Source organism: Pogona vitticeps, chromosome 2, assembly GCF_051106095.1.
Source record: "Pogona vitticeps strain Pit_001003342236 chromosome 2, PviZW2.1, whole genome shotgun sequence".
Classification (NCBI taxonomy): domain Eukaryota; kingdom Metazoa; phylum Chordata; class Lepidosauria; order Squamata; family Agamidae; genus Pogona; species Pogona vitticeps.
The window spans coordinates 124932880-124957952 of NC_135784.1; the positions used below are offsets into that span (position 1 = coordinate 124932880).

Sequence of the window (25073 nt, forward strand, 5' to 3'; positions counted from 1 at the left end):
CAGTTTGTAGACGGATGCAAGAAAAGTTGGTACTGTTAACATTGGATAACAACCCCATCTATGTTACCACCATCTACCTTTTCAGACATGGAAACTAGGTGTGTGGAACACACCTAACTTCTGTAACTAGTAGCAAGCCCAGAGTAACATCTAGGACTGGAAGACAGTAAGTTGGCCACCTCTGCATTAGCAGCCTCTGTCATTGCCACTCACTGCAGTAATACTTACAAACTACATATTTTCCCCTAGTGCATTACAGATACAATTTTCAAGGTAATTTTCAAGGTAACTTCAGTACTTCCAACATTCATCAGATTTATTGTCAGGAACATCTACAGTTTCGTTGAGTACAAGACATGGGTACAGTTATCAACACTTGACTTGTTACACATTTTTAAGGGAAAGCTATACCCTGAAACCTCCTTCAATATATGTGTTCCCCTGTATTCACTGAATTTTGCATTTTGTTCACATTATTTTCTTTCACATCTCTAACACCAAATCTACGGTGCTCCAAAGTTTAAGGCGACAGAAGGATGCTCAGGTGCCAAAGCCTCCACTCAAGCAGCCAATTATTCTTTCACCAACCACTCTTTTATCTGATGTAGCAGCTAATTAGAAAAATATGTCTATGAACTTTTTCCAGTTCACTTAAACTGCTGGAAGAGTGCATGTACAGTAAGAAAAACACAGGAGAATTAATGGAGCATGAACAAGAGCAGTGGTAGCTGCACTACTATTTCTTTGTGAGGCATTCTACAGATAGTGGTGGAGCAAAAGTAAGCCAGCAGCATTATTGCCTGGGACTCTCTTCTTTCCGAAACAGTGAAGCAGTATTGTACTGTTCAGGAATGCATTGTAAGAGGTTTTAGAATAAGACAATGGCAAGGAACTGTACCGAAGAGGATTTTTAATATTTCTTTAACACTCTTCATCGGTGGATTTCATATGGGCTACTGTCACCCTTACAGAACAGCACCCTGAGCTAAGGGTCAATAATGTCCCCAAAGCTCAAAAGGACCAGTGCTGAATTGCCTTTTAAGAAGGCATGTGGGCATTTTTATCCTTCTTTGGGGCTTCCTGGACATCTGTCATCATATTGCTTCCCTCAGACACCCACACACATAGGTAGTGCTAATATAGAGCTTTATCTGAACCTGTTGGAGATATTCACATTAAATAAGAGCACTCCAAAACCTTGTGCTGACTTCCAAGAATAACCTTTGTATATTAAAAGTAAAAAGATAGAAGACTGCTACAGTGATGTGGAAGTTACTCCACTCGTGCAGAATTTAAAACCCAGAATTCTGCTACTGACATTTCCAGACAAGGCTACATAGAGAACAAAAACATTTTCAACTATATACAAAGTTAAAGGGAGAAGGACAGAGGATATTTATTCCCCCCAAACTTGTAGCATGGTTCAAGCCAATTAACAAAATTTGGTTTGAGTATTTACTCAAATTGTTTTCCCTAGTACAAAGCCACTTAAAAATTGTACTGCACAAAACCTAGCTAATACAATGAAGATTTGGTTAAAAAAGCTATTTCCAAAAACACTTTACAGATAAAGGCTTTTAAGTGGTGTAACTAGGTGGAAGTGTAGTTAATGAGAACCAAAAGCCGCGTGCCATGTAGTGTCACAAATACAGTTATGGTTTTAAAAGTTTTGATGCAGTCTCAAAATGCTTCAACCTCCTTTACATGTTCATTCATCAGGTGGTTCCATCTCCTCTGAAGGTATGATTTCTCTTCTTTCTTCGTCTTTATCCTCATGCTCTTGCTCATCTGCCACGGCTTCCTGGGATGTGTTCCACCCTTCCACTTGTCCTGGTGGCTCTTCTCCTTCATCATCTTTGTTTTCTGCAGCTGGATTTTCTTCAACTGGATTTTCCTCAGCTACATTATCACCACTTTTTGTTTCCTCCTCAGCTTTATTTCCTTCATCTTCAATTGTTCCTTCCTCCATGTTTCCACTTGTTCCTGCTTCACCTTCCTCGTGTTCCTCCTTCTCTTCAAGATCATCTGTAAAGGGATTCTCACCCTGCAAAATAAGACAGTGCCACATAGTACTTCATGTTAAACTTTCTTGCCCAGATATTAACAACTTCTCACACTGTGAGGAATTGTGTAATTTACAGATACAGTGGTGCCTCGCTTAACAATGTTAATTGGTTCCAAAAAAACCATCGCTATGGGAAAACATCGTTAAGCGAAACACCATTTCCCATAGGAATGCATAGAAAACCGGTTAATCCGTTCGAATGGGAACGGATTACCGTCCTTAAGCGAAAATCGCCATAGGAAACATTGCTAAGTGAAACAATGTTTCCCCCAACAGAAAACCATTCAAAAGCATTGCAGCCGGCTTTTGAATGGCTTTCCGATCTCCGTTTTTGCTCATTTTTAAGTGTCTGAAAATGTTTGAAACCTGTTTTAAATGCTTGGATTTGGTAGTGCACCTTGTGAAACATGCACACACTTATTTTGGCTTTGTTCTGAGTCTTCGTTAATTTTTGGTGATTTTTTGTTTTCCCCATTTAAATCCCCCATAGAGAACATTGTTAAACGATGCGGAAAATTAATACATCGTTAAGTGAATTCTTCGTTAAACGAAGCAATCGCTTAAGCGAGGCACCATTGTACACATAAATAAGCGCACAAACTTTTTATTTCTGGATGCTCAGTTTCAGTCAGATTGAAACTGTTAGTTAGAAATTCTCCACTGAGTATGATAAATGGAGGCCTGTGGATTGAGCACATCTTGTTCCCTTTTAGTTGCATCTCCTCAAAGAAATTCCAAATGCTCATGAATGTGGGGCACTTCCTCATACCTTTCTATAGACTTCTGTGGCCTGAGGAAAAAAAAACTTCAAATACTGTATAGAAGGAAGGAAAGTGGCTACTGCCTGTATCTATCCTCCTCTTCCTACATTTAGAGATGTATGTGGACCTGACATGAGAAATAGAGATAAAACCATTGAGGAGAGTAGAGTGGACTGGGAAAAAGTCTGAGACACAGAAATGGGGTACAAAGAAAAAATCAAAGAAAATGTGGGCTAGAAGAAAGCTGACAGAGTTAAAAGAGAAAAGAGAGAAGTTACCTACCTGTAACCATAGTTCTTCTAGTGGTCCTCTGTGAATTGACACAATTGGGTGGTTCTGTACCTGCGTCAAATGTCTCGGAAGTTTCTAGAGCTTAAAGACACATGATTAGTGGGACGTTCCCCTGTGGAGCGCATGCTCCGCCCATCCTTGGTCTCCTCAGTTCCTGAAAAAAGTCTGACGGTCTAAAAGAGCTATTTAAAAATAAAATGTGATGGACAGAGGGGAGGATGAGTGGGATGTGTGGATTTACGGAGGACCACTAGGAGAAGTATGGTTACAGGTAGGTAACCTCTCTTTCTTCTTTGTGGCCTCTGTGAATGCACACAATTGGGTGACTAGCAATCTCACTTACTGGATGGTGGGATGTCATGGTAGAAAGGATGCCAAAAACAACTCTGCCAAAAACAGCTTCGTTCTGTGCTCTGACATCAAGACAGTAATGTCTGATAAAGGTGGATAGAGTAGACCATGTCACCACATGGCAGATGTGAGGGAGTTCAATCCCACATTGGAAGGCAGTAGATGTTGACAGCGCTCTGGTTGAGTGTGCCTTTAAATGCTCAGGTGGTGTTTTGCCTGATAACTCATTTGGCAATGATATAGTTTGGACAATCCATCTAGAAATAGATTGTGGCGAAGCTGGAGCCCCTTTATGGGGACAAGTCTCTGTGATTTCCTGAAAGACTTAGTCCTGTCATTATAGAAGGCAAGAGAGTGTCTTACATCACTTGTACGGAGCATGCACTCAAGAGGTGTTGACGGGGATGGAAACAGTGTGGGTAGAATAATTGGTTGATTAAGGTGAAATTCAGATACAACTTTGAGTAAGAAGGAAACATCGAAATACAGTGTGACTTTATCCAGATGGAACTGAAGGAAGGGTGGATCAGAGTGGAGGTCTGCAAGTTTGCTAACCCATTTAGCTAAGTTATTGCTAGAAGAAAGGAAGTTTTTAATGAGAGTAATTTAAGACTGTATGTAGCCATAGGTTCGAAGGGCGAACCCATGAGTGCATTGAGGACAGGTTGTAGAGACCATTGAGGGATAATACGTTGGTGTCGAGGACGGATATTGTTGAGTCCTTTAAGAAACCTTTTTACAGTTGGATGAGAGAAAAGTCTAGCTGATTTAGAATTGGGAGGTTGATGTGCTACAATAGCAGAGATATAGACTTTCAAGGTGGAATAGGACAATCCACAATTGAAGAGATGATGGACAAATATAAGTAAAGTCTTTAAAGAGACTCGTGCTGCAGGTAAGTTATGAGAATCAGTAAAGGTAAGGAATGCTTTCCATTTATTTAGGGATAAAAGCTGAGTCGAGGGCTTTCAAGCTTGATGAAGTACATCCCTTATGGCAGGAGTATCCTCCAGGCTGATTCAGAGATGGTATGTCTGGATGGTAGATCATCCTGTCGTTCTGAGTGAGAAGATTAGGGATCTAATGAGTCAGTTGAAATCGATCTCAGGTGGGTGAACCACGGTTGCATTGGCCACGACAGGGCAAGAAGGATTGCATTGCGCTGGAACCACTGGAGTCGAACGATGATGGTTCTTTGTATGAGCCGTATGGGAGGAAATAGATAAAGTAGGTTTTTGTCCCAGTCTATCATGAATGCGTCTACAATCAAGTTCTTGTCAATACCGTCCTGAGAACAGCAATGTGGGCATTTGGCATTTGCTCAAGAGCAAAGATGTCAATGGTAGGGGTGCCCCAATGGTCGCACAAGAGATTGAAGACTGTGTCGTGTAGGGACCATTCATGTGTCCTCGAGGTAAGGCAATGGAGATAGTCTGCGAGGGATTCTCCTCTGTGGCTATGTGGACTGCTACTGGGAAGATGTGGTGTTGGTAACACCATCCTCAGAGCTCGACGGTCAGGTATTGAAGGGATAGAGAATGTGTGCCTCCTTGTTTATGTAGTAAAGAGCTGTTGTACTGTCTGTAGCGAGTTAGATTGCACGTCCTGCGATAAGTGGTAGGAAAGTGTGGAAAGCCTTCATAATTGCTAAAAGTTCGAGATGACTGATGTGTAATGTTCTTTCTTGATTTGTCCATAGGCCATGGATCTTGTGATGCAGACAATGTGCTCCCCAACTGGTGGGGTTGGCATCGGTGGTAACTTGTATTGTTGGTTGAAGAGGCAGAAAGGGTCTTCCGATGAGCAGATTCAGGAGAAATGTCCACCAAGTGAGTCGACATGCGAGTTTGGGTGTTACTGTAAGACGAACAGATGGGTGATTCGTCATGGGGTCAAATAGAGACAGGTACCATGATTGAAGTGATCTCATTTTGAGTCATGCATGTTGTATAACTGCAGTTGTCGAGGCCATGAGTCCGAGAAGGTGTTGGATATGATGGACTGATATGGAGGCTAGAGACTAGAGATGGAGAGAGTAACGGTGAGTATCGAGGCGGGTGCGGTAAGGGAAACATGGTCATGAGATATATAGATGGTCTTGAGGATCCTCAATGAGATAAGAGTCTTATTGGTAATCTCTCTCTCTCTCGTAGCATCTCAAAATTGGTGTCAAGACGATTGTGGATAATAGTAGTACCGATGTGGGGGGGTCGTACAGAGCAGATGATAGATGCTTTCGTTTCTCCTGGTGTTTTCTAGGAGAGTGATGAGATGATTCAGAGCCAGAAAGCTCAATTGGAATTGCCCGCCCTGATGATGCAGGGTTCAAATGGGCCGAGGCCTGGCTGGAGTGAACATCAGCCAGAGAGAGGCCAACACTCGGCAACAAGCTACTAGCAGAGGCTGGAGCTTGGGCCAGAGGTAAAGATGGGTCACCTCTGTCAGATGAGCCTGGAGCATCTTTAAACAATTCTTCCAGAATAGGAGATGGAAGAGTCGGTTGTGGTGGATCAAGTTGAGTGGATTTTGAAGTCTTTTGGTTTCTTCAATGTCGTCTTTTCTTTTTTTGAAGAATCTAGAGATCGAGTCGAGGTCTTTGACGTTGACTTCTCCTTATGATGGGGAGAAGGAGTCACGGAGCTGGAAGCAGGTATGGATGGATTTTGCTACTCTGGCTAAGGGTCTGGAGATTGTGCAGACTCCATGGAGGCAGTGGATGGATTGCGAGATTTCTCCCAGAGGTAAGACCTCAATCTTTGGAGACGGAGTTTAAGGGCTGGTGTAATTAGCCTGTTACACGCAGAACAGGAGTGGGTAGGATGTTGTTCCCCAAGGCGAAAGAGGCAGCAGTCGTCACCATCAGCAGGATCTTATTTATGTAGCGAACACACCGCTTGATGGGCACAGGGGGCCACAAAAAGCAGGAAAGGCAGGAGGGGAAAATGGTCATGGGGGGTTGGGGGAGGGGCAAAACATGGGTAGAGAAAAAACTGGAATAAATTCACAGGGGAAACATCGAATAAAAAAAATGATTGTAGTAAATAATGATGACTGAAAAGGGAAGTACGATTCAATATAATGATCTATTTCTGCAAACGGTGGGAAAAAAGGAAATGAGGGGACCAAGGATGGACAGAGTATGCGCTCCACAGGGGAACATCCCACTAATCATGTGTCTTTAAGCTCTAGAAACTTCCCAGACGTTCAGTGCAAGCGCAGAACAACCAATTGTGTGCATTCACAGAGGCCACAAAAAGAACAAAGCAACAGTAACAGTGAAGAGACAACAAAATTGAGAAATGGGACCACAAAGCGTCCTGTTTACAGGGAAGCAGAAAAAAAAGCAACAGTGATGTGTACAAGAAGAGGATAAACAATATACTGAAGATGCGGAAAGAGAACAGAGGGTAAAGAAAGAGCAAACCAAACACAGTAAGTTATAAAAATGAGTAGAGCAAAAGGTGGGCAATATAGAGTGCAGTATAGAAAGCATTTTTCAAAGCGGAATTGAAACAAGTCATTTCCATGGTTAACATTAGGCTAAATCAAAAATTGGTCCCAGCTACTGTAGATAACACTGAAACAAATGGGATTTGTTAGTCAAAAGTAATGAAAATTCAGTTAATTCCAATGGTTCTGCTCTCATCATAAAAATACTGGATGTATTAATAACAATATGTGGCAGTAAATTTTAACCATCAGAGGGACTGGAATTTTTAAATCTCTGGCATGGCCACAAAGTATACTTGTATACACTTACCTTCAAATATCGGTCCAGTTTCTTGCTAATAAGCTTATTGTTAAGAATACTTTTTGCAACTACCAAAGATGACTTCTTAGACTGTTCCATCATAGCCTTGAAGGAAAAACAAGAAAAATTATGGTTGGTACCAACATGACATTTTATTTATAAATATCTGTGGACATTTTACAAAACCAAAAGAGAATAATATTAAAAGATGGAAATGCATTTCCAGTCAAAAATTAAATAATTACGGGATGCCATTAGCATCTACGTATATTACTGTTCTGGAAGCAATAATACTGAGGATAGGGATATAAGTGTTTCAGGTAAATACTACCACCTCTTAAAGAAGCTCTTTAAAAATGTTACTAAATAAGTGGAATCAAAGCACAAATCTGTACACTATATGACACAATGGCTTTCATATGCATCTCCTCTTGTCCTTGGAAAATTCAGTCATTTAATGACTATTCAACCTGCAAACCTTGTTTTATCAATGGTTAGTTTAGATCATACTCACTCTGCGGTTGTGGTTATGATCAATGGACTTCAGATGTTTCTGAATAATACCATACTGCATTGGGATGAATAAATCACAAGCAACACAGTGAGCAGCCTCCACCTTTTTTACAAAATGCTCCATACCTATGTCTGAGGAAGTGTAAGAAAGAGAGAGATCATAGTCTATATACATACATCATGTTACAGCTCACAAAGATTTTATAAGACAGAGCACATGGCCATTCAAGGAAATTAATGACACCGCAGCTTTCATGAACTTCCTAGTATGCCACTTAATAAGAATAACAGAATAATAAAGAATGATAACAAAAGAAGGAAAACCACTGAGACAAAATGAGAATAATGGAAAATGAGACAAAAAGTGATTATTACCTGTGCCTAAGAAATACTTTTTAAAAATGAATTTCTGTTCTACAGTATATCCTATGACTGCCTTTCATACAGCAAAATCATTATGGTTTACTAACACAATGCTGTCTGTTCCGAAGAGTCACAAGAGGATACTCAATACTCATGTAACAAGAACTTTCTTTTCCATAAAGAACATCAAGCCATTTGCTCAACATCCTATATTGCATGAACCCTGAACATTTTCACATAAGAAAAAAAAATACAGAGTGCATCATTACAAAGTAGAACTTTAAAACACCATATCTGCACCTATCACAAGACTAATACATACCCTGGGTAAGATCTTGGTCTTTATAAATCTGTTGTATAACTGCATTAATATCGTCAATAGCTTTACGTCGTTCTTCCGTCTTCTTTGTTTTGTTAGCAACATATTCCTGCAAGGCAGAATAACTTATGAATGCTCTAGGTAGAATGGGTAAGGTGCAAAATGAAAGGTATACTATAATTATCTCACATTCAAAATTCTACTCTACAAACTGCTTATCCCCTATCCCTGTCAAATTATGCACTTTCTTGCCTGAGTATCCTTTCATCAGTTCCAGTTCTTCCAAAAATATTTAAAGCAAGGAAATAGTTGACTCTCTAACATGCTCAAAGATGCACAAAACCATGTAGTAGAACTGCAAGTTATAAATGTTGTTCTGATGGTTTTTGCCAGTATTCATCCCAGAACAATACTTTCCTGGGCTCACTTTTAGACACTTTACAGTGAAGTGACACAGATATCGGGAAATCTAAAACATAGCTCTATGTATCAGAAATAAATAAAACTGGAGAGCAAAAAAACAACAACAAGCTCACCTGCAGGAATTCAGCTGTCTGCTGTGGCAGCTTAGTACCAACAAACGTAAAGTGCTCCTTGTGAAATTTGCTATCCAAATGATTGGACATCTCATCCTCATAGAAAGTGCGATATTTGCACAATGAGCATACAAACTGAATCCTGTTAATGCACATAAAAGAAAAAGCTTCAAAACAGAGGTTCTACTGCATGAAGCGGCAAAGTAGTTACTGAGAGTTTCTACATTATGTATTCAAGCTGATCAGGATTGCTGCAAGACAAGAGGCACAATTTATCATATATGTGCTATAACAGAGAATGGCTGAAATCCTGTTGTGTTACACCTACAGAAGGGTGATTCCTTTGTTACCAAAAGTCTCCCTCTGCTGCCAATGTAGTCTCCTTTCCTCAGGCATAGCTAATCCCAACAGGATTTCATCCAGAATGCAAGATTTCACTTTCAGGATGCACTTTGCAAATCAGCCATAATAACCATGTTGTGTAAACGCCTAGAACGATAAACCTTCAACTTTGTCCCTTGATCTAGTCTTGCAAATTATTCCGCAAAGCATACCCAATTCCAGTGAGGAATTCAGCAGAGAATTAGAAGGGCACTATTTTAAAAACATAAAATAGTGCCCTTCTAATTCTCTGCTGAATTCCTCACTGGAATTGGGTATACTTTGGTAAGCTGGATGTGGTCAAACAGGAGATGGCAAGAATAAACATTGACATCCTGGGTGTCAGTGAACTAAAACGGACGGAATGGGCAAATTCAATTCAGACAATTATCATATCTACTATTGTGGGCAAGAATCCCATAGAAGAAATGGAGTAGCCTTCATAGTCAACAAAAGAGTGGAAAAGCTGTACTGGGATACAATCTCAAAAATGATACTGTAGAATGATTTCAATACGAATCCAAGGCAGACCTTTCAACATCACAGTCATCCAAGTTTATGCACCAACCACCGATGCTGAAGAGGCTGAAACTGATCAATTCTATGAAAACTTACACCTTCTAAAACTAACACCAAAGAAAGATGTCACTCTCATTATAGGGGACTGGAATGCCAAAGTAGGGAGTCAAGAGATAAAAGGAACAACAGGGAAGATTGGCCTTGGAGTTCAAAACGAAGTAGGGCAAAGGCTAATAGAGTTTTGTCAAGAGAACAAGCTGGTCATCATAAACACTGTTTTCCAACAACAGAAGAGGCGGCTCTAAGTGTGGACATCACCAGATGGGCAATAGCGAAATCGGATTGATTATGTTCCCTGCAGTCAAAGATGGAGAAGCTCTATACAGTCAGCAAAAACAAGACCTGGAGCTGATTGTGGCTCTGATCATCAGCTTCTTATAGCAAAATTCAAGCTTAAACTGAAAAGAGTAGGAAAAACCACTGGGCTAGTCAGGTATAAGGTAAAGGTAAAGGTTCCCCTTGACATTTAGTCCAGTCGTGCTCATCCCTGTTTCCAAGCCATAGAGCCAGCGTTTGTCCGGAGATAGTTTCTGTGGTCACGTAGCGCGACTAGACACAGAATGCCGTGACCTTCCCACCGAGGTAGTACCTATTTATCTACACACATTTACATGCTTTCAAACTGCTAGGTTGGCAGGAGCTGGGACAAGTGATGGGAGCTCACTCCGTCACGTGGAGTCGATCTTACGCCTGCAGGTCTTCTGACCCTGCAGTACAGAGGCTTCTGTGGTTTAACCCACAGCTCCACCACATCCCTGTCAGGTATAATCTAAATCAAATCCCTTATGAATACACAGTGGAAGTGAAGAACAGATTTGAGGAACTAGATTTGATGGACAGAGTGCATGAAGAACTATGGATGGAGGCTCGTAACATTCTACAGGAAGCAGCAACAAAAAACATCCTAAGAAAAGGAAATGCAAGAAAGCAAAGTGGCTATCCAATGAGGCCTTACAAATAGCAGAGAAGAGAAGGGAAAGAAAATGCAAGGGAGAGAGGGAAAGTTACAGAAAACTGAATGCTGACTTCCAAAGAATAGCAAGGAGAGACAAGAGGGCCTTCTTAAATGAACAGTGCAAAGATATAGAGGAAAATAATTGAAAGGGGGAAAAAACCAGAAATCTGCTGAAGAAAATTGGTTTTAAAGGAACCTTTTGTGCAAAGATGGACGTGATAAAGGACAAAAATGGTAGGGACCTCACAGAAGCAGAATACATCAAGAAGAGGTTGCAAGAATACACAGCGAATTATACCAGAAAGATCTGGATTGTCCCAGACAACCCAGATATTGTGGTTGCTGACCTTGAGCCAGACATCCTGGAGAGTGAAGTCAAGTGGGCCTTAGAAAGCCTGGCTAACAAAAAGGCCAGTGGAGGTGATGGCATTCCAGTTGAACTATTTAAAATCTTAAAATATGACGCTCTTAAGGTGCTACCCTCAGTATGCCAGAAAGTTTGGAAAACTCAGCAGTAGCCAGAGGATTGGAAAAGATCAGTCTATATCCCAATCCCAAAGCCAAAGAATGCTCCTACTACCGTTCAATTGCACTCATTTCACACAATAGCAAGGTTATGCTCAAAATCCTATAAGGTAGGCTTCAGCAGTATGTGGACGGAGAACTCCCAGAAGTGCAAGCTGGATTTCGAAGGGGCAGAGGAACTAGAGACCAAATTGCTAACACATGCTGGATTATGGAGAAAGCCAGAGAGTTCCAGAAAAACATCTACTTCTGCTTCATTGACTATGTAGAAGCCTTTGACTGTGTGGATCACAGCAAACTATGGCAAGTCCTTAAAGAAATGGGAGTGCCTGACCACCTTATCTATCTTCTGAGAAATCCATATGTGGGACAGGAAGCAACAGTTAGAACTGGATATGGAACAAGTGACTGGTTCAAAATTGGGAAAGAAGTATGATAAAGCTGTATATTGTCTCCCTGCTTATTTAATTTATATGTAGAATACATCATGCAAAAGGCTGGACTGCAGGAATCCCAAGCCGGAATTAAGATGATAACCTCTGATATGCAGACGATACAACTCTGATGGCAGAAAGTGAGGAGGAATTAAAGAACCTCTTAATGAGGGTGAAAGAGGAGAGTGCCAAAAATGGTCTGAAGCGCAACATCAAAAAACTAAGATCATGGCCACTGGTCCCATCACTTCCTGGCAAATAGAGGGGGAAGAGATGGAGCCAGTGACAGATTTTACTTTCTTAGGCTCCATGATCACTGCAGATGGTGACAGCAGCCACAAAATTAAAAGACGCCTGCTTCTTGGGAGGAAAGCGATGACAAACCTAGACAACATCTTAAAAAGCAGAGACATCACCTTGCTGACAAAGGTCCGCATAGTGAAAGCTATGGTTCCAACACATCTCACCCACTCTGGCCGCTTTGCACTGGCTGCCCATCCGATTCCACATCGACTTCAAAGTGTTGATGCTCACATACAAAGCCCTAAATGGTTTAAGGCCTCGATATTTGGTGGAACGCCTTCTGCCACCAAGATCTACCCGTATCACTCGCGCGAGCCAGGAGGTGAGGCTGAGGAGTCTAACGCCGAGGGAGGCTCTGAAGGAAAAGACAAGAAATAGGGCCTTCTCGGCGGTGGCTCCTCGCCTCTGGAACAACCTTCCTCCTGATATTCGCGCGGCTCCCTCGCTGGATATTTTCAAAAAACAACTAAAAACATTGCTGTTCCGGCAGGCCTTCCCCCCCCCCAGCCAATTTCTGATTCCCCTCTTTTTTCCCACCTTGCGTTCGATCTAATTGTTGAATATGTTTTTATATAAGTTGCCTTAGTTATTGTTTTATCCCTGTTGTAAGCCGCCTAGAGTGGTCTATTGATCAGATAGGCGGGATATAAATAAAATAAATAAATAAATAAATAAATAGCAATGTATGGAAGTGAGAGCTGGACCATAAAGAAGGCTGACCACCGAAGAATTGATGCTTTTGAATTGTGCTGGAGGAGACTCTTGAGAGTTCCCTGGACTGCAAGGAGATCAAACCTATCCATTCTGAAGGAAATCAACCCTGAGTGCTCGCTGGAAGGACAGATCCTGAAGCTGAGGCTCCAATACTTTGGCCATCTCATGAGAAGAGAAGACTCCCTGGAAAAGACCCTGATGTTAGGAAAGTGTGAAGGCAAGAGGAAAAGGGGACAATAGAGGATAAGATGGTTGGACAGTATCATCGAAGCGACCAACATGACTTTGACCCAACTCTGGGAGGCAGTGGAAGATAGGAGGGCCTGTCGTGCTCTGGTCCATGGGGTCACAAAGAGTTGGACACAACTTAAAAGACTAAACAACAACAAAGAAATTTCCGAGGCATTTTTGTTCCATACTGATGATGTCTACAGAGATTTCTTAACTTGAGGCAATTCATCTCCAAAAGTTGTACCTTTACACAGCAGTGCAGCAGTATTTCAGCCAGTGAAGCATGGTTCCCAAAACACAAACCCATGTGACCCTCTTCTGCACTTACAGTCTATCAGTCTCCCAAATCTTCTGGGAAAGTGGCTACCTTTCTACCATCCTGACAGTCTCTGCGCAAGTGCACTAAAACCCATTTGTATGCATTCAGAGACCACAAAGAAAAAGTGTGATTCCCAAAACACAAAACCACACAATCCTGCTCTACACTCACAGTCAATCAGGCTCCCAAATCGTCTGGAAAAGTGGCTTACCTTTCTACCATCCTATCACGGTATCGTTTTTTTTGTCTCTCCTGAGTTTTCTTACCAGCTTGCAATTTGCGCTTGATTTGACTGATCTCTTCTTGGATTGTCAGAGCTCCTACATGAAAGAAAACCACTGTTTTTAAAGGATACTTGCTTAACAGACTTTACTGAAGACAACTTTCCTAAATGAGATGGGTCTCCAGGTTCGCCGTCTTGATATCCTAAAAAGGACATGCTGTTGTTCATGCATGGCACTGTAGTTTCAAGGAACCAAATCAGAGCTGGAAGCATAACTGTACCTTGAAGGCTTTCAAAGGCTTTAAAGTGAATGTGACATTTCTTGGGGAGACAACTACAGTCTGCATAAGACAAATTTGTCATACAGGAAAGGGAAAAGCTGCAGTTGTGGCTCATTTTGTTCCTCTTACAACTTTTGTTGGAAGATGACAGCTTGTGGTACAACTATCTTCAGATTATACCACTTTTCTGTTTTTATGCAGCATAACTGAAAGCAGATTGTTGGACATGTAGTAGCAATTAAGGCAGAATAATTTAATTGTCTAGAAGTTATGAACTGTTGCTGGTTTTTATCTGAGCTCTGTAAGTTGGAAATACAGAGTTCTGCATTTGAAATTGCTGTCTGAAACTAGTTATAGCCCACCTTCACAGAGGGAGAATCAATGTAATTTAACTTTGAGTTATCAATCTCCCAGTACAATTCACAAGTCTTCCAATTTTGTATGTCAAAGTATCTTAATCAAGGTCAATTAAGTACTCAAGATTACATGTCTTTTTAGGATACAGTGGTTCAGTCAGGTCTTAATCAACCAAGAAATATATCATATACATTATTTATTAAAGAGTTATAAAATGGCTCCAGGAACAAAAGCCTATTATGACAGTCCCTCCCACACAGAGAAATAAAACTAAGCTCCTTACCAGAAGTATGTTAATATATCCACATTTAGACTTGCCTTTCTCAGAGTCTCCTTTTCTTTCTTCATCTTCACCTCCTTCTCCCTCTCCCTCCTAAAATATAATTAAAGACAATGAAGCAGAGAGTTGCGGTTGCTTACAGCTGAAGTTATAACACAGCTGGAAGTAAGTCTTATATTAAGCAGTCAGGAAATGTTGCTCACTATATCTTAACTACCATTAAGAAGAGCTTCCTCCTGAATCAGCAAGTACTGAAAGATCCACTGTAATCTATGGAATTCAATAGTCTTTCCCTTTATTTGTGGAATATAGGTTTGATATGCATAATGGATAACAGAAACCAACTGCATAAAGATCTGTATTTATTGGACTATACGCAGACAGGACCAAATCTTAATGGCATCCTATTCACAAGTAGGTCTACTCTGTTTTCCCAAAAATAAGCCCTAGTATGAATTTTTAGGATGCTCATAATATAAGCCCTACCCCCAAACCCCTCCATCATTGTGCAGCAACGAGAAAATGACATGACTGTATTTGAATAAATGTAGATTGTTGCACATGAAAAAATAAAACTTCCCCTGAAAATAAGCCCTAATGCATTTTGGGAGCAAAAATTAGCAGTCTCCAGCTCAGGCACTGAAATTAGCTTATGTAAACACTGCCCTTTCAAATATTCCACAGGAACTAGCTACCTGTGTGTGGTTTTTCTAAAGATGGCTTGTTATCCATTTGTATTTTGATTGGATTTTTAGTACTAGTGTTTCCCATTTTTGTATTTTCCAGTGGCATTTTTTTTAAAAAAATGATTGTATGCTTATTTTTCTTAGCTCTAATATTATCTTTGAGTGGTGTTAACCATTGTTATATACTCATTGTTTCTAAATTCAAATATTATCTTTCAGTGTTGGAATCTGCCTTGGGTCCTTTTCAAGAAGAAAGGTAAGGTAAACATATGGTTCATCATTCTGAGTCTTGGATTATTTGCTACGTTGGAAATTTTATGAGAAGTATTTGTTTTTATATGTTCATTTTTAAAATTCTGTTTGTATATTCTTCTTATTTTTTGGAAGATACCTAGAGTAGTCGCTTGTCCACTAAATGGGCAGGGTATGTCTAAACAAACAAACAAAAATAAATAAACAAATGTGGCTGACTAGCAGAGCAAAATTTTCACAACTCACATATCTATCATACATGAATAATAAGAATATAAATCTTCATAAACTCAGACTCACATTTTTAGACCCTTTCTCAGCAGCTTCTCCTTCAGGACCCTCTTCTGTAAAAAGCAAGATATCAGGTAATCATGTACCATATAGAACAACTAAAATATTAAATCAGCAATGTTGTTTTTGCCATTAGCAATGTAAAAATAAAATTATCTCAAACTAGTCAGACTTGAGTTGCAGACACTTACCATTATCAGAGTCTGAGTTATCCGATCCATCAGTTTTTGCTGCCTTGCTGTCAGGTTCATCAGAACTGTTAGCCTGTTTTCTCTTATTAGTTGTTGGTTCATTCTTTATTCTCTTTTTCTATGAAAAGACAGACAAGGATACTTCAAAACATAAACAAATGTCATTTTTTTCTTATCAACAACCAAAAAAATGTACATGCAGTCACACTGTAAATTTTCTACACTCAAGCCTGCTTCAAAGATACAGACATGCTTCCTGAAGAACTGATCTAGTTCATACAAAATGTCCCAGTAATCCTAGATCATGCTTTCTGGATATGACTAAATTTAATGGCTAATCTTTTTAATACTGAGGCAACACATAAGATACAACAAAACTTTCCTAGAACAACTCAAAATCTCTAAAAGAAAAAGAGAAAGATGAAAAATGTTTCCCTTAATAAACCACTTAAAATAACAAAGCAGACTCCTTTGCATTTGGCTTGAGGCTGTGTCTCCTAATGAACAGAGCCCTTTAAAACAGGGCAGAAAACAGGTGGGAGAAGTTTGCACAGGTACTTACCTTAAAATCTGCGTCCCACATTTTCCAGTTTCGCCTCATTCGTTGTTTCATGCCGCCGCCTCCAAAGCGCATGTTGCCAGAGAAACCTCGCATTCCCTGGAACATGTTGTACTCAGGGAATAGTTTGTGGGAGAAAAGGGATGGAGGCCTATTGGGGCCATGGCCCCGTCCTCCCCTTGGCACTGGCGGCTCATTCCACTGTCCGCCCATGCGCCCAGAATATGCAGATGCCATGGGTCTGTTATGTCTCCCGTCTCTGGCCCAGTTCTGACCCCGGTGGCCAAAGTTGTCACGTGCTCTGTTGTGGTACTGGTCCCTGCGGTTCCCATACGAGCTGTCATAGTAGCCTTCATAGGTATTGTCGGTGTCATGTTCAGCCTCACTGTAATCGTAGCCAGATCTGTACAGATCACGGTCGTTCAGTGAAGACCTTGAGTCGTAGGACTCATATGTATCATACCTGCAAGAGTTGCACAGTAAGCAAGGAATCCAGTCAGTAACATATAGAGCACTGTGTTAAAGATTCTGCCAAGAAATGGCAGCAGAACTAGGTTACATTACAAAAAAAAAAAAAACCTCAGAATTGTTCTAGGTCCAATTCGATATGAGTTTCTCCCTTGTGCAGTACAGCAGTGCAGAAGGGCACTGAAGGGTCATTGTCAGTAAGTGCAGCATAAAACAAGAATTTTCTTTAACCTCAGTCAATCACAGAACAAGTGTAGTACTTTGATCAGAGTGACCAATACGCCTTGAATTTGGGTGTTTCATACAGATGTTTAAGTTCTGAATGCTACAAGCTCACACATCAATGCCCTCAGCTATTAAGATAGGCTAGGCAAGTAAAATTCCCAAATGCAACTTTACAAGATAAATTCTCATCAATTATTCCAAGACAGAAAAATCGAATTATTTTTAAACAATTTAAACAAAAATTATTGGCTATACAACAAGAGATGGTTCCTGTATAACATTTTACCTCTTAATTATTTCCGTGTAGAGAAAATCTTGTGAGCAAACCTAAAAATCTCATGCTCTGTGCCTGCTGTAAGTCGACAACACAAGCAAGATAACTTTATTCCCCTCCTAAAACAAAACACAGCTTTAAGCCAGCACAGTTTTGTACAAGTCTTCCAAAGCTGCAGAGAAACTTTTAAGCTATACATACTTATCTAAAAGTGCCTGCATGTGAATCAATACATAAGCTCTATCACACAAATGACATGGCACAAGGCCCTAGTCCCCTCTGTCTCTCAAAGAATGTTGCTTTGACTTTGTGGAAAACCAAATAAAGTTCTGCTTCATCTAAAAAAAAGCACTGGACAAGAGTGCACAAATCATGGAATGTATAAAGAATCTGAAAGCAAGAAAATGGAAAAGAAATGATGGCCAAGGAGACTTTAAAAATGTGGAACTGAATTTCTTAAAGCCATCAGCTTGAGCTCAGTGACTCCCATCTACCAAGCCTATAATCCTCATGACCATTTACAGCCATTTCAGCATCTCTGCTGCTCAACTGAGCTCACTACAATTAAGTTAAGCAAAAGTGAACACTGCTCAGTTAATCCAGCCTGATAAAACTGCAAATCAGAAGATGCACATTTACTTAGAAACAAATCTCACTGACTTCAGTGTGCAAAGAGTTGCAGCTTTGCCATGCTTGGTAATTTGGGTCAGGTCTTATTTTCATGACAGTGAAGTACCATAAGTTAATTATCAAATGTAGATGGTCAACAGTTGAATAGGGCTTTGAAACCTGGAAGTACTCTTTGAGATGCTACGCTACTACTAAAAGCTAACACACAAATGTCAACACAAGAGGCAAGAGACACATAAGGAGCCTGCCCAGAATGTGAGGACTTTGATAGCATTTGGGCATCCCCTCAGGAACAACAGCACACCATTGACTGATCCTTCCACTCCTGAAGCACTATTGGATTGATTCTAACACGAAAAAGAGGAGAAAACAAGAGGCAAGCAATACAGAATTTTACATCTAATTTTACTACAGTAGATATACAATACATTCATTACACTAAGATATGTGAAATTAAGCAACAATAGTTTTACTATAGTGAACTCCCTTGACAGCTCCAAAGTATAAATGTCTTGAAGCAGAAATGACATATACATCCTATTTGGACGAAGCTAATCTTCATCATACCTCTAGAAACAGATCTACAAAACAGATTTACTGGCAACCTTTAAATAAATCCATAAATATAATCACTCCAAAATTAAATGAACATATATATAGCATAGTACAAATTGGTTAAACTTCAAATTTGAAGCAATTCTTCTCGGTCCTTCAATTCTACTTCAAAAGTAAAATCACCATTTATTCCAACAGTCAAGAGATTTTTTGACATGATTTTATAGGATGACAAATTCACTAAGAAAAATTCTACAAAATATTCTGTGTATTAATTCTATTTCAATCAGTTGGGGCAAAATCCATGTTATGGTGGCTAGCAACACTTCTGCTCCAATGAATTGCAATGGGTTTTGGAAATGCAATCTTTGGACATATTATTTGACAAGACACATAAAGCTGCTAAATGCACTCTTTATATCAGAACATTACAATTCACAAACCAGTCACCGAAATATTAACAACCTTTCCTCAAAGAAAAATGAGAGCACCTTATTTTCAAAACCCAAACAAAAGAAACAGAACTTTGTTGATTCTCCTTTCCCCCAAACTGCTATTTCTAAACAAGAGTGTGGACATGTGGCAAAGAGCAAATCTATTAATCCAAGATCAGCATTTGATCAATACACCTTTCAGCTATAGAATCTGCCTGATCTATGGGCTATTACCAAACCTTTTCACCTATGTCTCTACACTCACCTGTCTTCACCTGAACCATAATGTCCTCCTTGCATCGTGTCAGTTTCTAGGTGAGATACCATATCTAAATGTGGGGTAAAATTTGCTATTACATCATCAGCACTGGTGTCAGTGGATGCGTTATAGTTCATGTCTGTATCTGAATTAGGAATTTCCCAAGAGTTTGAAGTGGCCATACCATACCCATAATTGCCAGAGTTATCCTGATCGTATCCATATCCATAACTATAGTCCTCGTAACCTGAAATAAAAAGCAATAGTCAAGTTTCCAATTAAGCAGAAATGTAAGATCTACAGAGGCAGAAATATACTGAATCTGTGAAAATGTATGATATTCCTGGCTACTTAAATCTGAATTAGTTGCATCCATATTAGCACTGCTAAATTTTTATGGTACTTGCCTCTATTTGTACCGGAATTCCAGTTTCCATAACCTAAAAAGAAATATAAAATAAGAGGTCAAAATCTATAGTAGCTGTAGGTATTCTAGATGTAGTAAAAGAAAATAGTATTTAATACTAGCCCACGTCACAAAAAGATAAAAGCTGAAGAAAAATCCATCCAACACAACATTTCATTAGAAGAAAGTTATACTTCTTTGAAAAGGACAACCTCATAAAATTTTGACCTGCAAATAGAAAGAATACAGAAATGGACACCTGGACTTACTTGAAACAGTTAACTCCTCTCCTTGGAGGGAAAGAAAACAACCACAGGCCTGGTCCCACCCCCCACCCCCCAGAGGAGAAACTAGTCAGTCCTAGAACTTTATTTCAGCTCTGACAAAAAATAAACATTGAATCAAACACAGTAAATTAAGGAATGAAGAGGGTCAGAAAGCAGTAACTAAATGGGTATTTGCTAGCAGGAAAACTATAATCTGTGGATAGATACCATATCTTACTCTTCTACTGGCCCAGAAGAATCCTTCATATTAAATCCAACTTTCCATCTCAGTCAGGAAGAAGTGGAGCATATGCAATATGCCAAACTAGATAGTAACTGATTTCTTACAGAAACCACCCTCCCTTCAAACAAGGCTCCACGTGAAGTGTATTTGCCAATTTTGTAATGACAAATGAATAAAGATGGGTGTCTCCAGGTGACTGATACACAGTTATCTTCCAGAGGGTATTCCTGTGTCACTCAGATGACCTGTTCCTTTTTAACAGTATGTGATTTGCTCCTTTTTTGGAACCTATTTTCTTTGTTCCACAGGTTAAGATGCTACATTTCCTCACCCGTCTAATTATGGTGTTTCTAGAGACTCTTTTGCCTTACTTCCTTAATTTATAAAAAACAAAAAGAGAATCAGAATAGCACCACTTTCTTTTACTACTACAGTGGTGCCTCGCATAAACGTTATGTGAAACATCATTATGCGAAGCACCATTTTCCATAGGAATGCATTGGTTAATCCGTTCCAATAGGCACGGATTGCCGTCCTTAAGCAAAAAAACCCATAGGAAACATCGTTAAATGATACAATGTTTCCTCCATTGGAATGTATTGAAGCTGACTCAATACATTTCAATGGCTTTGTGAAGTCAATTTTTGCAAAATTAAGTGTGTCATAAAAGGGTCAAAAATGGTTTTAAATGCTTGGATTAGCTTCTGCACCCTCTAAAACGGATGCAAAAGTTAATTTGGCTTTGATCTGACTTTTCGTTAATTAATGGTGAATTTTCCCCCCAACTTTTGACAGCTCCATTATTTCCTATGGGGGAAGAAATAATTCACAAAAAATTAATGAAGACTCAGCAACTGTTCTAAATGCTTGGATTCGTTAGAGGACCCCCTAAGTCATGTGCAAACCTGATTTGGCTTTGATCTGAACTTTCGTTAATTTATGGCGAATTGTTTTCTCCCCCATAGGAAAGCATGGAGCCGTCAGATTTTGACAGGTCCATTGGTTCCTATGGGCCGAAAAAAAAATTAACCATAAATTAACGAAAAGTCAGATCAAAGCCAAATCAGGTTTGCACATGACTTAGGGGGTCCTCTAACGAATCCATGCATTTAGAATCGTTTTTGACCCTTCTAAGACACTTTTTTAATTGAAAAAAGAAACATCGTTAAGTGAAGCAGGGGACCTAAAATCACATTCGTTATGCGAAGCATGGTCCCAAACTTCGCTAAGCGAAAATCGCCCATAGGAAACATCGTTATACGGTGCATATTATTTTCTAAAAAAAACACATTGTTATGCGAATTCATCGCTAAATGAGGCAATCGTTAAGCGAGGCACCACTGTAGTTGCCTGAAAATGTATGGCACAAAGGATATAAGGATTGTGCCACTGTTTTTCCCTATAATGCACCAACTTGGGGAAAGATGTGCAGTACAGTACAGACAGACCCCCTATCCACGGGATCAGTATCTGCTGATTCACTCATTCATGGTCTGAAAATGTTAAAAGAAAAATCTTACAAATACATATGTTTAAGGATGAAGATTCCAGAACTGGCCACTAAAGGGAGCCAGAGACCAAGCTATGTATTGAGTTTGCTATTGCTGTACAACAGTGTTCGCTATAATCTGCAGTTTTCAGCATCTGTATGGGGGGACTTCGAATCGATCCCCCACAGATATGGGGCTGCAACTTCTGGAATTCAATGGAAAACAGAATTTACATTAGGAACAAAGGTCAGCATTATCTAAATAACAGTTTTATTACTGTGAATAATACACAGATTCTGTGAGACAAACAGAATTTCATTCATCTTTCTGGTCAAGGAGAGTGCTACTAAGTAAATTCCTTAAGGAGAAGTACCCACAAAGGTTTAAACTCTCACCCCCCCCAAAAAAAAACAATGTCAGAAACTATATATACTCATCAATAGGATGAGAAACCTAAAAAACCATCACAGAGAAATATCTTACCTGTGAATACCTAAATAAGAGTGAAATTGTCCTATTTCCTAAAAATCTATATAAGGGCAATAATCTGTACCTAAAAAAATCAGATTTCTTAATATTGAAAATTTATATTTTGATTTAAATTGTGATTTAAATCAATTTTTTTTTTTAAATCATTGATTTTTAATCCATCCTGGAGCTACCCCAGGCAAATAGCTTTCTTTCCAGGCACTCTTGGCAAATGAATGGGCTGCTGAAGAAATAACTTTAATGGAAATGCTCTATCTTTACTTTCCTCTTATACTTTTAAATTGTTTTAAAATGTATTCACGAAGATTTTCACAGCCAGGATCTACTGGTTGTTGTGGGTTTTTCGGGCTCTTTGGCCATGTTCTGAAGGTTGTTCTTCCTAACGTTTCGGCAGTCTTTGTGGCCGGCATCTTCAGAGGACAGCAGTTTAAAATGGTTTATTTCTGTGGGTAATTCACTATAATATGTATAACTGAGTTTTAATACTATACTGTGTCATGATTTTACCATTTATGTTTTTTTAACCTGTTGCAAGAAAGACAAGGTTAAAACATAAAATAAATAAGCTTTGCTGAAGAAACACTAAAGGTTCTTTCAAGAGAACAGAACATTGCATAAACTCTAAAACAACTTGCTCCCTCTTTTGCTACAACAGGAAAGTGACCTGTGTTTGGTAAATGTTGTTGGAAGACTGCCAGGATGGTTTAAGTGACACTGATGGGACTGTCCAGAATCTATTACAGTGGTGCCTCGCTTAGCGAGGTTAATCCATTCCGGATTAACCCTCGCTCAGCGAATCCATCGTTAAGTGAAACAAAAAAGCCCATAGGAATGTATTAAAACTGATTTAATACGTTCCTATGGACTTAAGACTCACCGTTCTGCGAGTTTCCTCCATTGCGGCGCCCATTTTGGATGCCTCGTTAGCGAGGCAAAACAGCGGTTGCCATTTTGTTTTAGCAGCAGCCATTTTGGAACCGCCGATCAGCTGTTCGCTATGCTTTGATCGCGCCCGCGCGATCATCGCATAGCGAAAAAAGCCCATAGGGGCCATCGCTGAGCGAACGCTCCAGCGATGGCCCGGGACCCCTCGTTGTGCGGTTTCATCGCATAGCGAAGCGTTCGCTATGCGAGGCACCACTGTATTTCAGTTTCTGAACAATAAGCTTGAGTCAGCCTGAGTTCAAAGGATCCTTCTTTGAATCAGTGTAGCAAGTTGAACTGGAATTGTGATCCAATGCTAAGATTCAAGACGTTCAAAAACCATAGCTGCTAGAGCCAAGCCCTACCCCACAAAGAATCTGAGCCCAGTATACCCTATTTTAACAAGATGACCTTAGATAGAGAAGCATCAAGTGAAAGGCATACAGAAGATTTTAAGGCTGTGGGGTTGGTGGAGCACTGACCTCTTCCAATTACCACACTAGAATTGGGAAGAAAAAATCCAGGGATTTTTGTGTTCTTGTTTATAAAGAGGTAAACTGACAGCGTTCCCCCACTGGACAGCGAACAGAATAAAAGCTTCTGTAGGGATGCTATGTCTCCATTAAAAATTCTGTTGAATAATGATTAAACACCTTGAGAAAAACAGTGCAGCAGAATAAAGTAAGCAGTCCTTGTAATTTTGCTAACCTCATTGAGTAATGGCATATTTTGTCAGTATGCCTACCTAGATGACAGTTTCTAGCTACAGTATGTCTTCTGACATGGCAATTTCTGCCTTTTGGGTGACAGAAATATCATCCTGGTTTTACTTCTAAATGATGCATACTTAAGAGCTGAGAAGAACACACACTTGTTCCTGTTTACCATAAAGTTGTAGTCTTCCAGACATAAAACTATTGTTTCCTTAGCCATCAATGACCCTGCAAAGGATAAAGATCGAATCAGCAAGTTATCCAGGTTAATAAGGACATCATGAAGCAAAGATGGGCAACTAACATCACCAAGAGGAAGCTGATTAAAACCTTCTTCTTTAATTTATGAACCTGTCAAAAGACACCTTCAGAGGTTTCCACAATGAAATAATTCACTAGAACAACTGGTCTTGGACTACTGCTTCACCTTTCAATGTCATAGCTATAGCCACTGTAAACCATCATGCCTGATATCACAGCTCTGGCTTCTTCATTCAAAAGGCAGTCCTTGGACTACTGATAAATGTATGTGATTAAAATTCTTCTGCTACATGCTCAGTGATCAGGCAAAAAAGCAGGAAGAGAGGCGATCCAATGACGCAGCAGTGGAGAAACTGCTAGTTGATGTTGATATGTTGGTATGAAACTGGGCAAAGCAGGCTGCTGTTGACCAAATCTACCTATTCAAAAAGTTCATCAGAATTGCTTCAGAGTGCTCACCTAGTTCTTGGTTTCTTAGGAAATGTGGTGATGCCAATGGGGTTGTTCAGGATAAGACAACAACACTGTCCGCTCGAAAAGCATATTTACCAGCCACGGCATTGAAACTGGAATGGAGCCCAAAGCACCTGTGGTTTTCCCATATACAGGCTCTTCACATGCTCAACAAGAGGATTGCCATTTTTGACAGTTCCTCTGCTGTAACAGTTACTAAGAGCACAGAGTGTGTGTGGAATGCTGTTTTAGTAGCAGATGACTGAGGAAGCTGGACACCAAATTGTGCCAGGTTCTCAAATGCCATCTGAAACGAGGGAGAGGTGCAATGCATTGCACAACTATATTGTAATATTGCCTATTTTTAATGGTTTTAATGTTTTTAAAGTTTTAATATTGTTGTATGCACTCAGAGACCACTGGTAATGGCACAGCTAAAAAAAAATCTTGTAAATAAATAAATAAATAAGC

The 25073-nt window shown here is 39.8% G+C and overlaps 1 protein-coding gene across 5 annotated transcripts in view; it reads right to left on the bottom strand.

The window, feature by feature from the left end:
* Positions 1-295: 295 nt before the first annotated feature.
* The window catches only part of AKAP8L (A-kinase anchoring protein 8 like), a 29202-nt gene continuing 4424 nt past the window's right edge, over positions 296-25073 (bottom strand). The window contains exons 2-14 of one of the 5 annotated variants that reach the window (XM_072990369.2): positions 24061-24116; positions 19764-19796; positions 19546-19603; positions 16515-16974; positions 15953-16070; positions 15771-15814; positions 14571-14625; positions 13603-13711; positions 8951-9092; positions 8418-8523; positions 7734-7864; positions 7229-7324; positions 296-2044 (exon numbers count right to left, since the gene is read on the bottom strand). In XM_072990369.2, coding sequence (XP_072846470.2) covers positions 1709-2044; positions 7229-7324; positions 7734-7864; positions 8418-8523; positions 8951-9092; positions 13603-13711; positions 14571-14625; positions 15771-15814; positions 15953-16070; positions 16515-16974; positions 19546-19603; positions 19764-19796; positions 24061-24085 — 1713 coding nt within the window. In that variant the 5' untranslated portion in view covers positions 24086-24116 and the 3' untranslated portion in view covers positions 296-1708. Of the gene's footprint in view, positions 2045-7228; positions 7325-7733; positions 7865-8417; positions 8524-8950; positions 9093-13602; positions 13712-14570; positions 14626-15770; positions 15815-15952; positions 16071-16514; positions 16975-19362; positions 19604-19763; positions 19797-23920; positions 24117-25073 lie in introns of those variants that run through there. The other 4 variants (XM_078385892.1, XM_072990368.2, XM_072990371.2 and 1 more) reach the window with 4 other exon arrangements.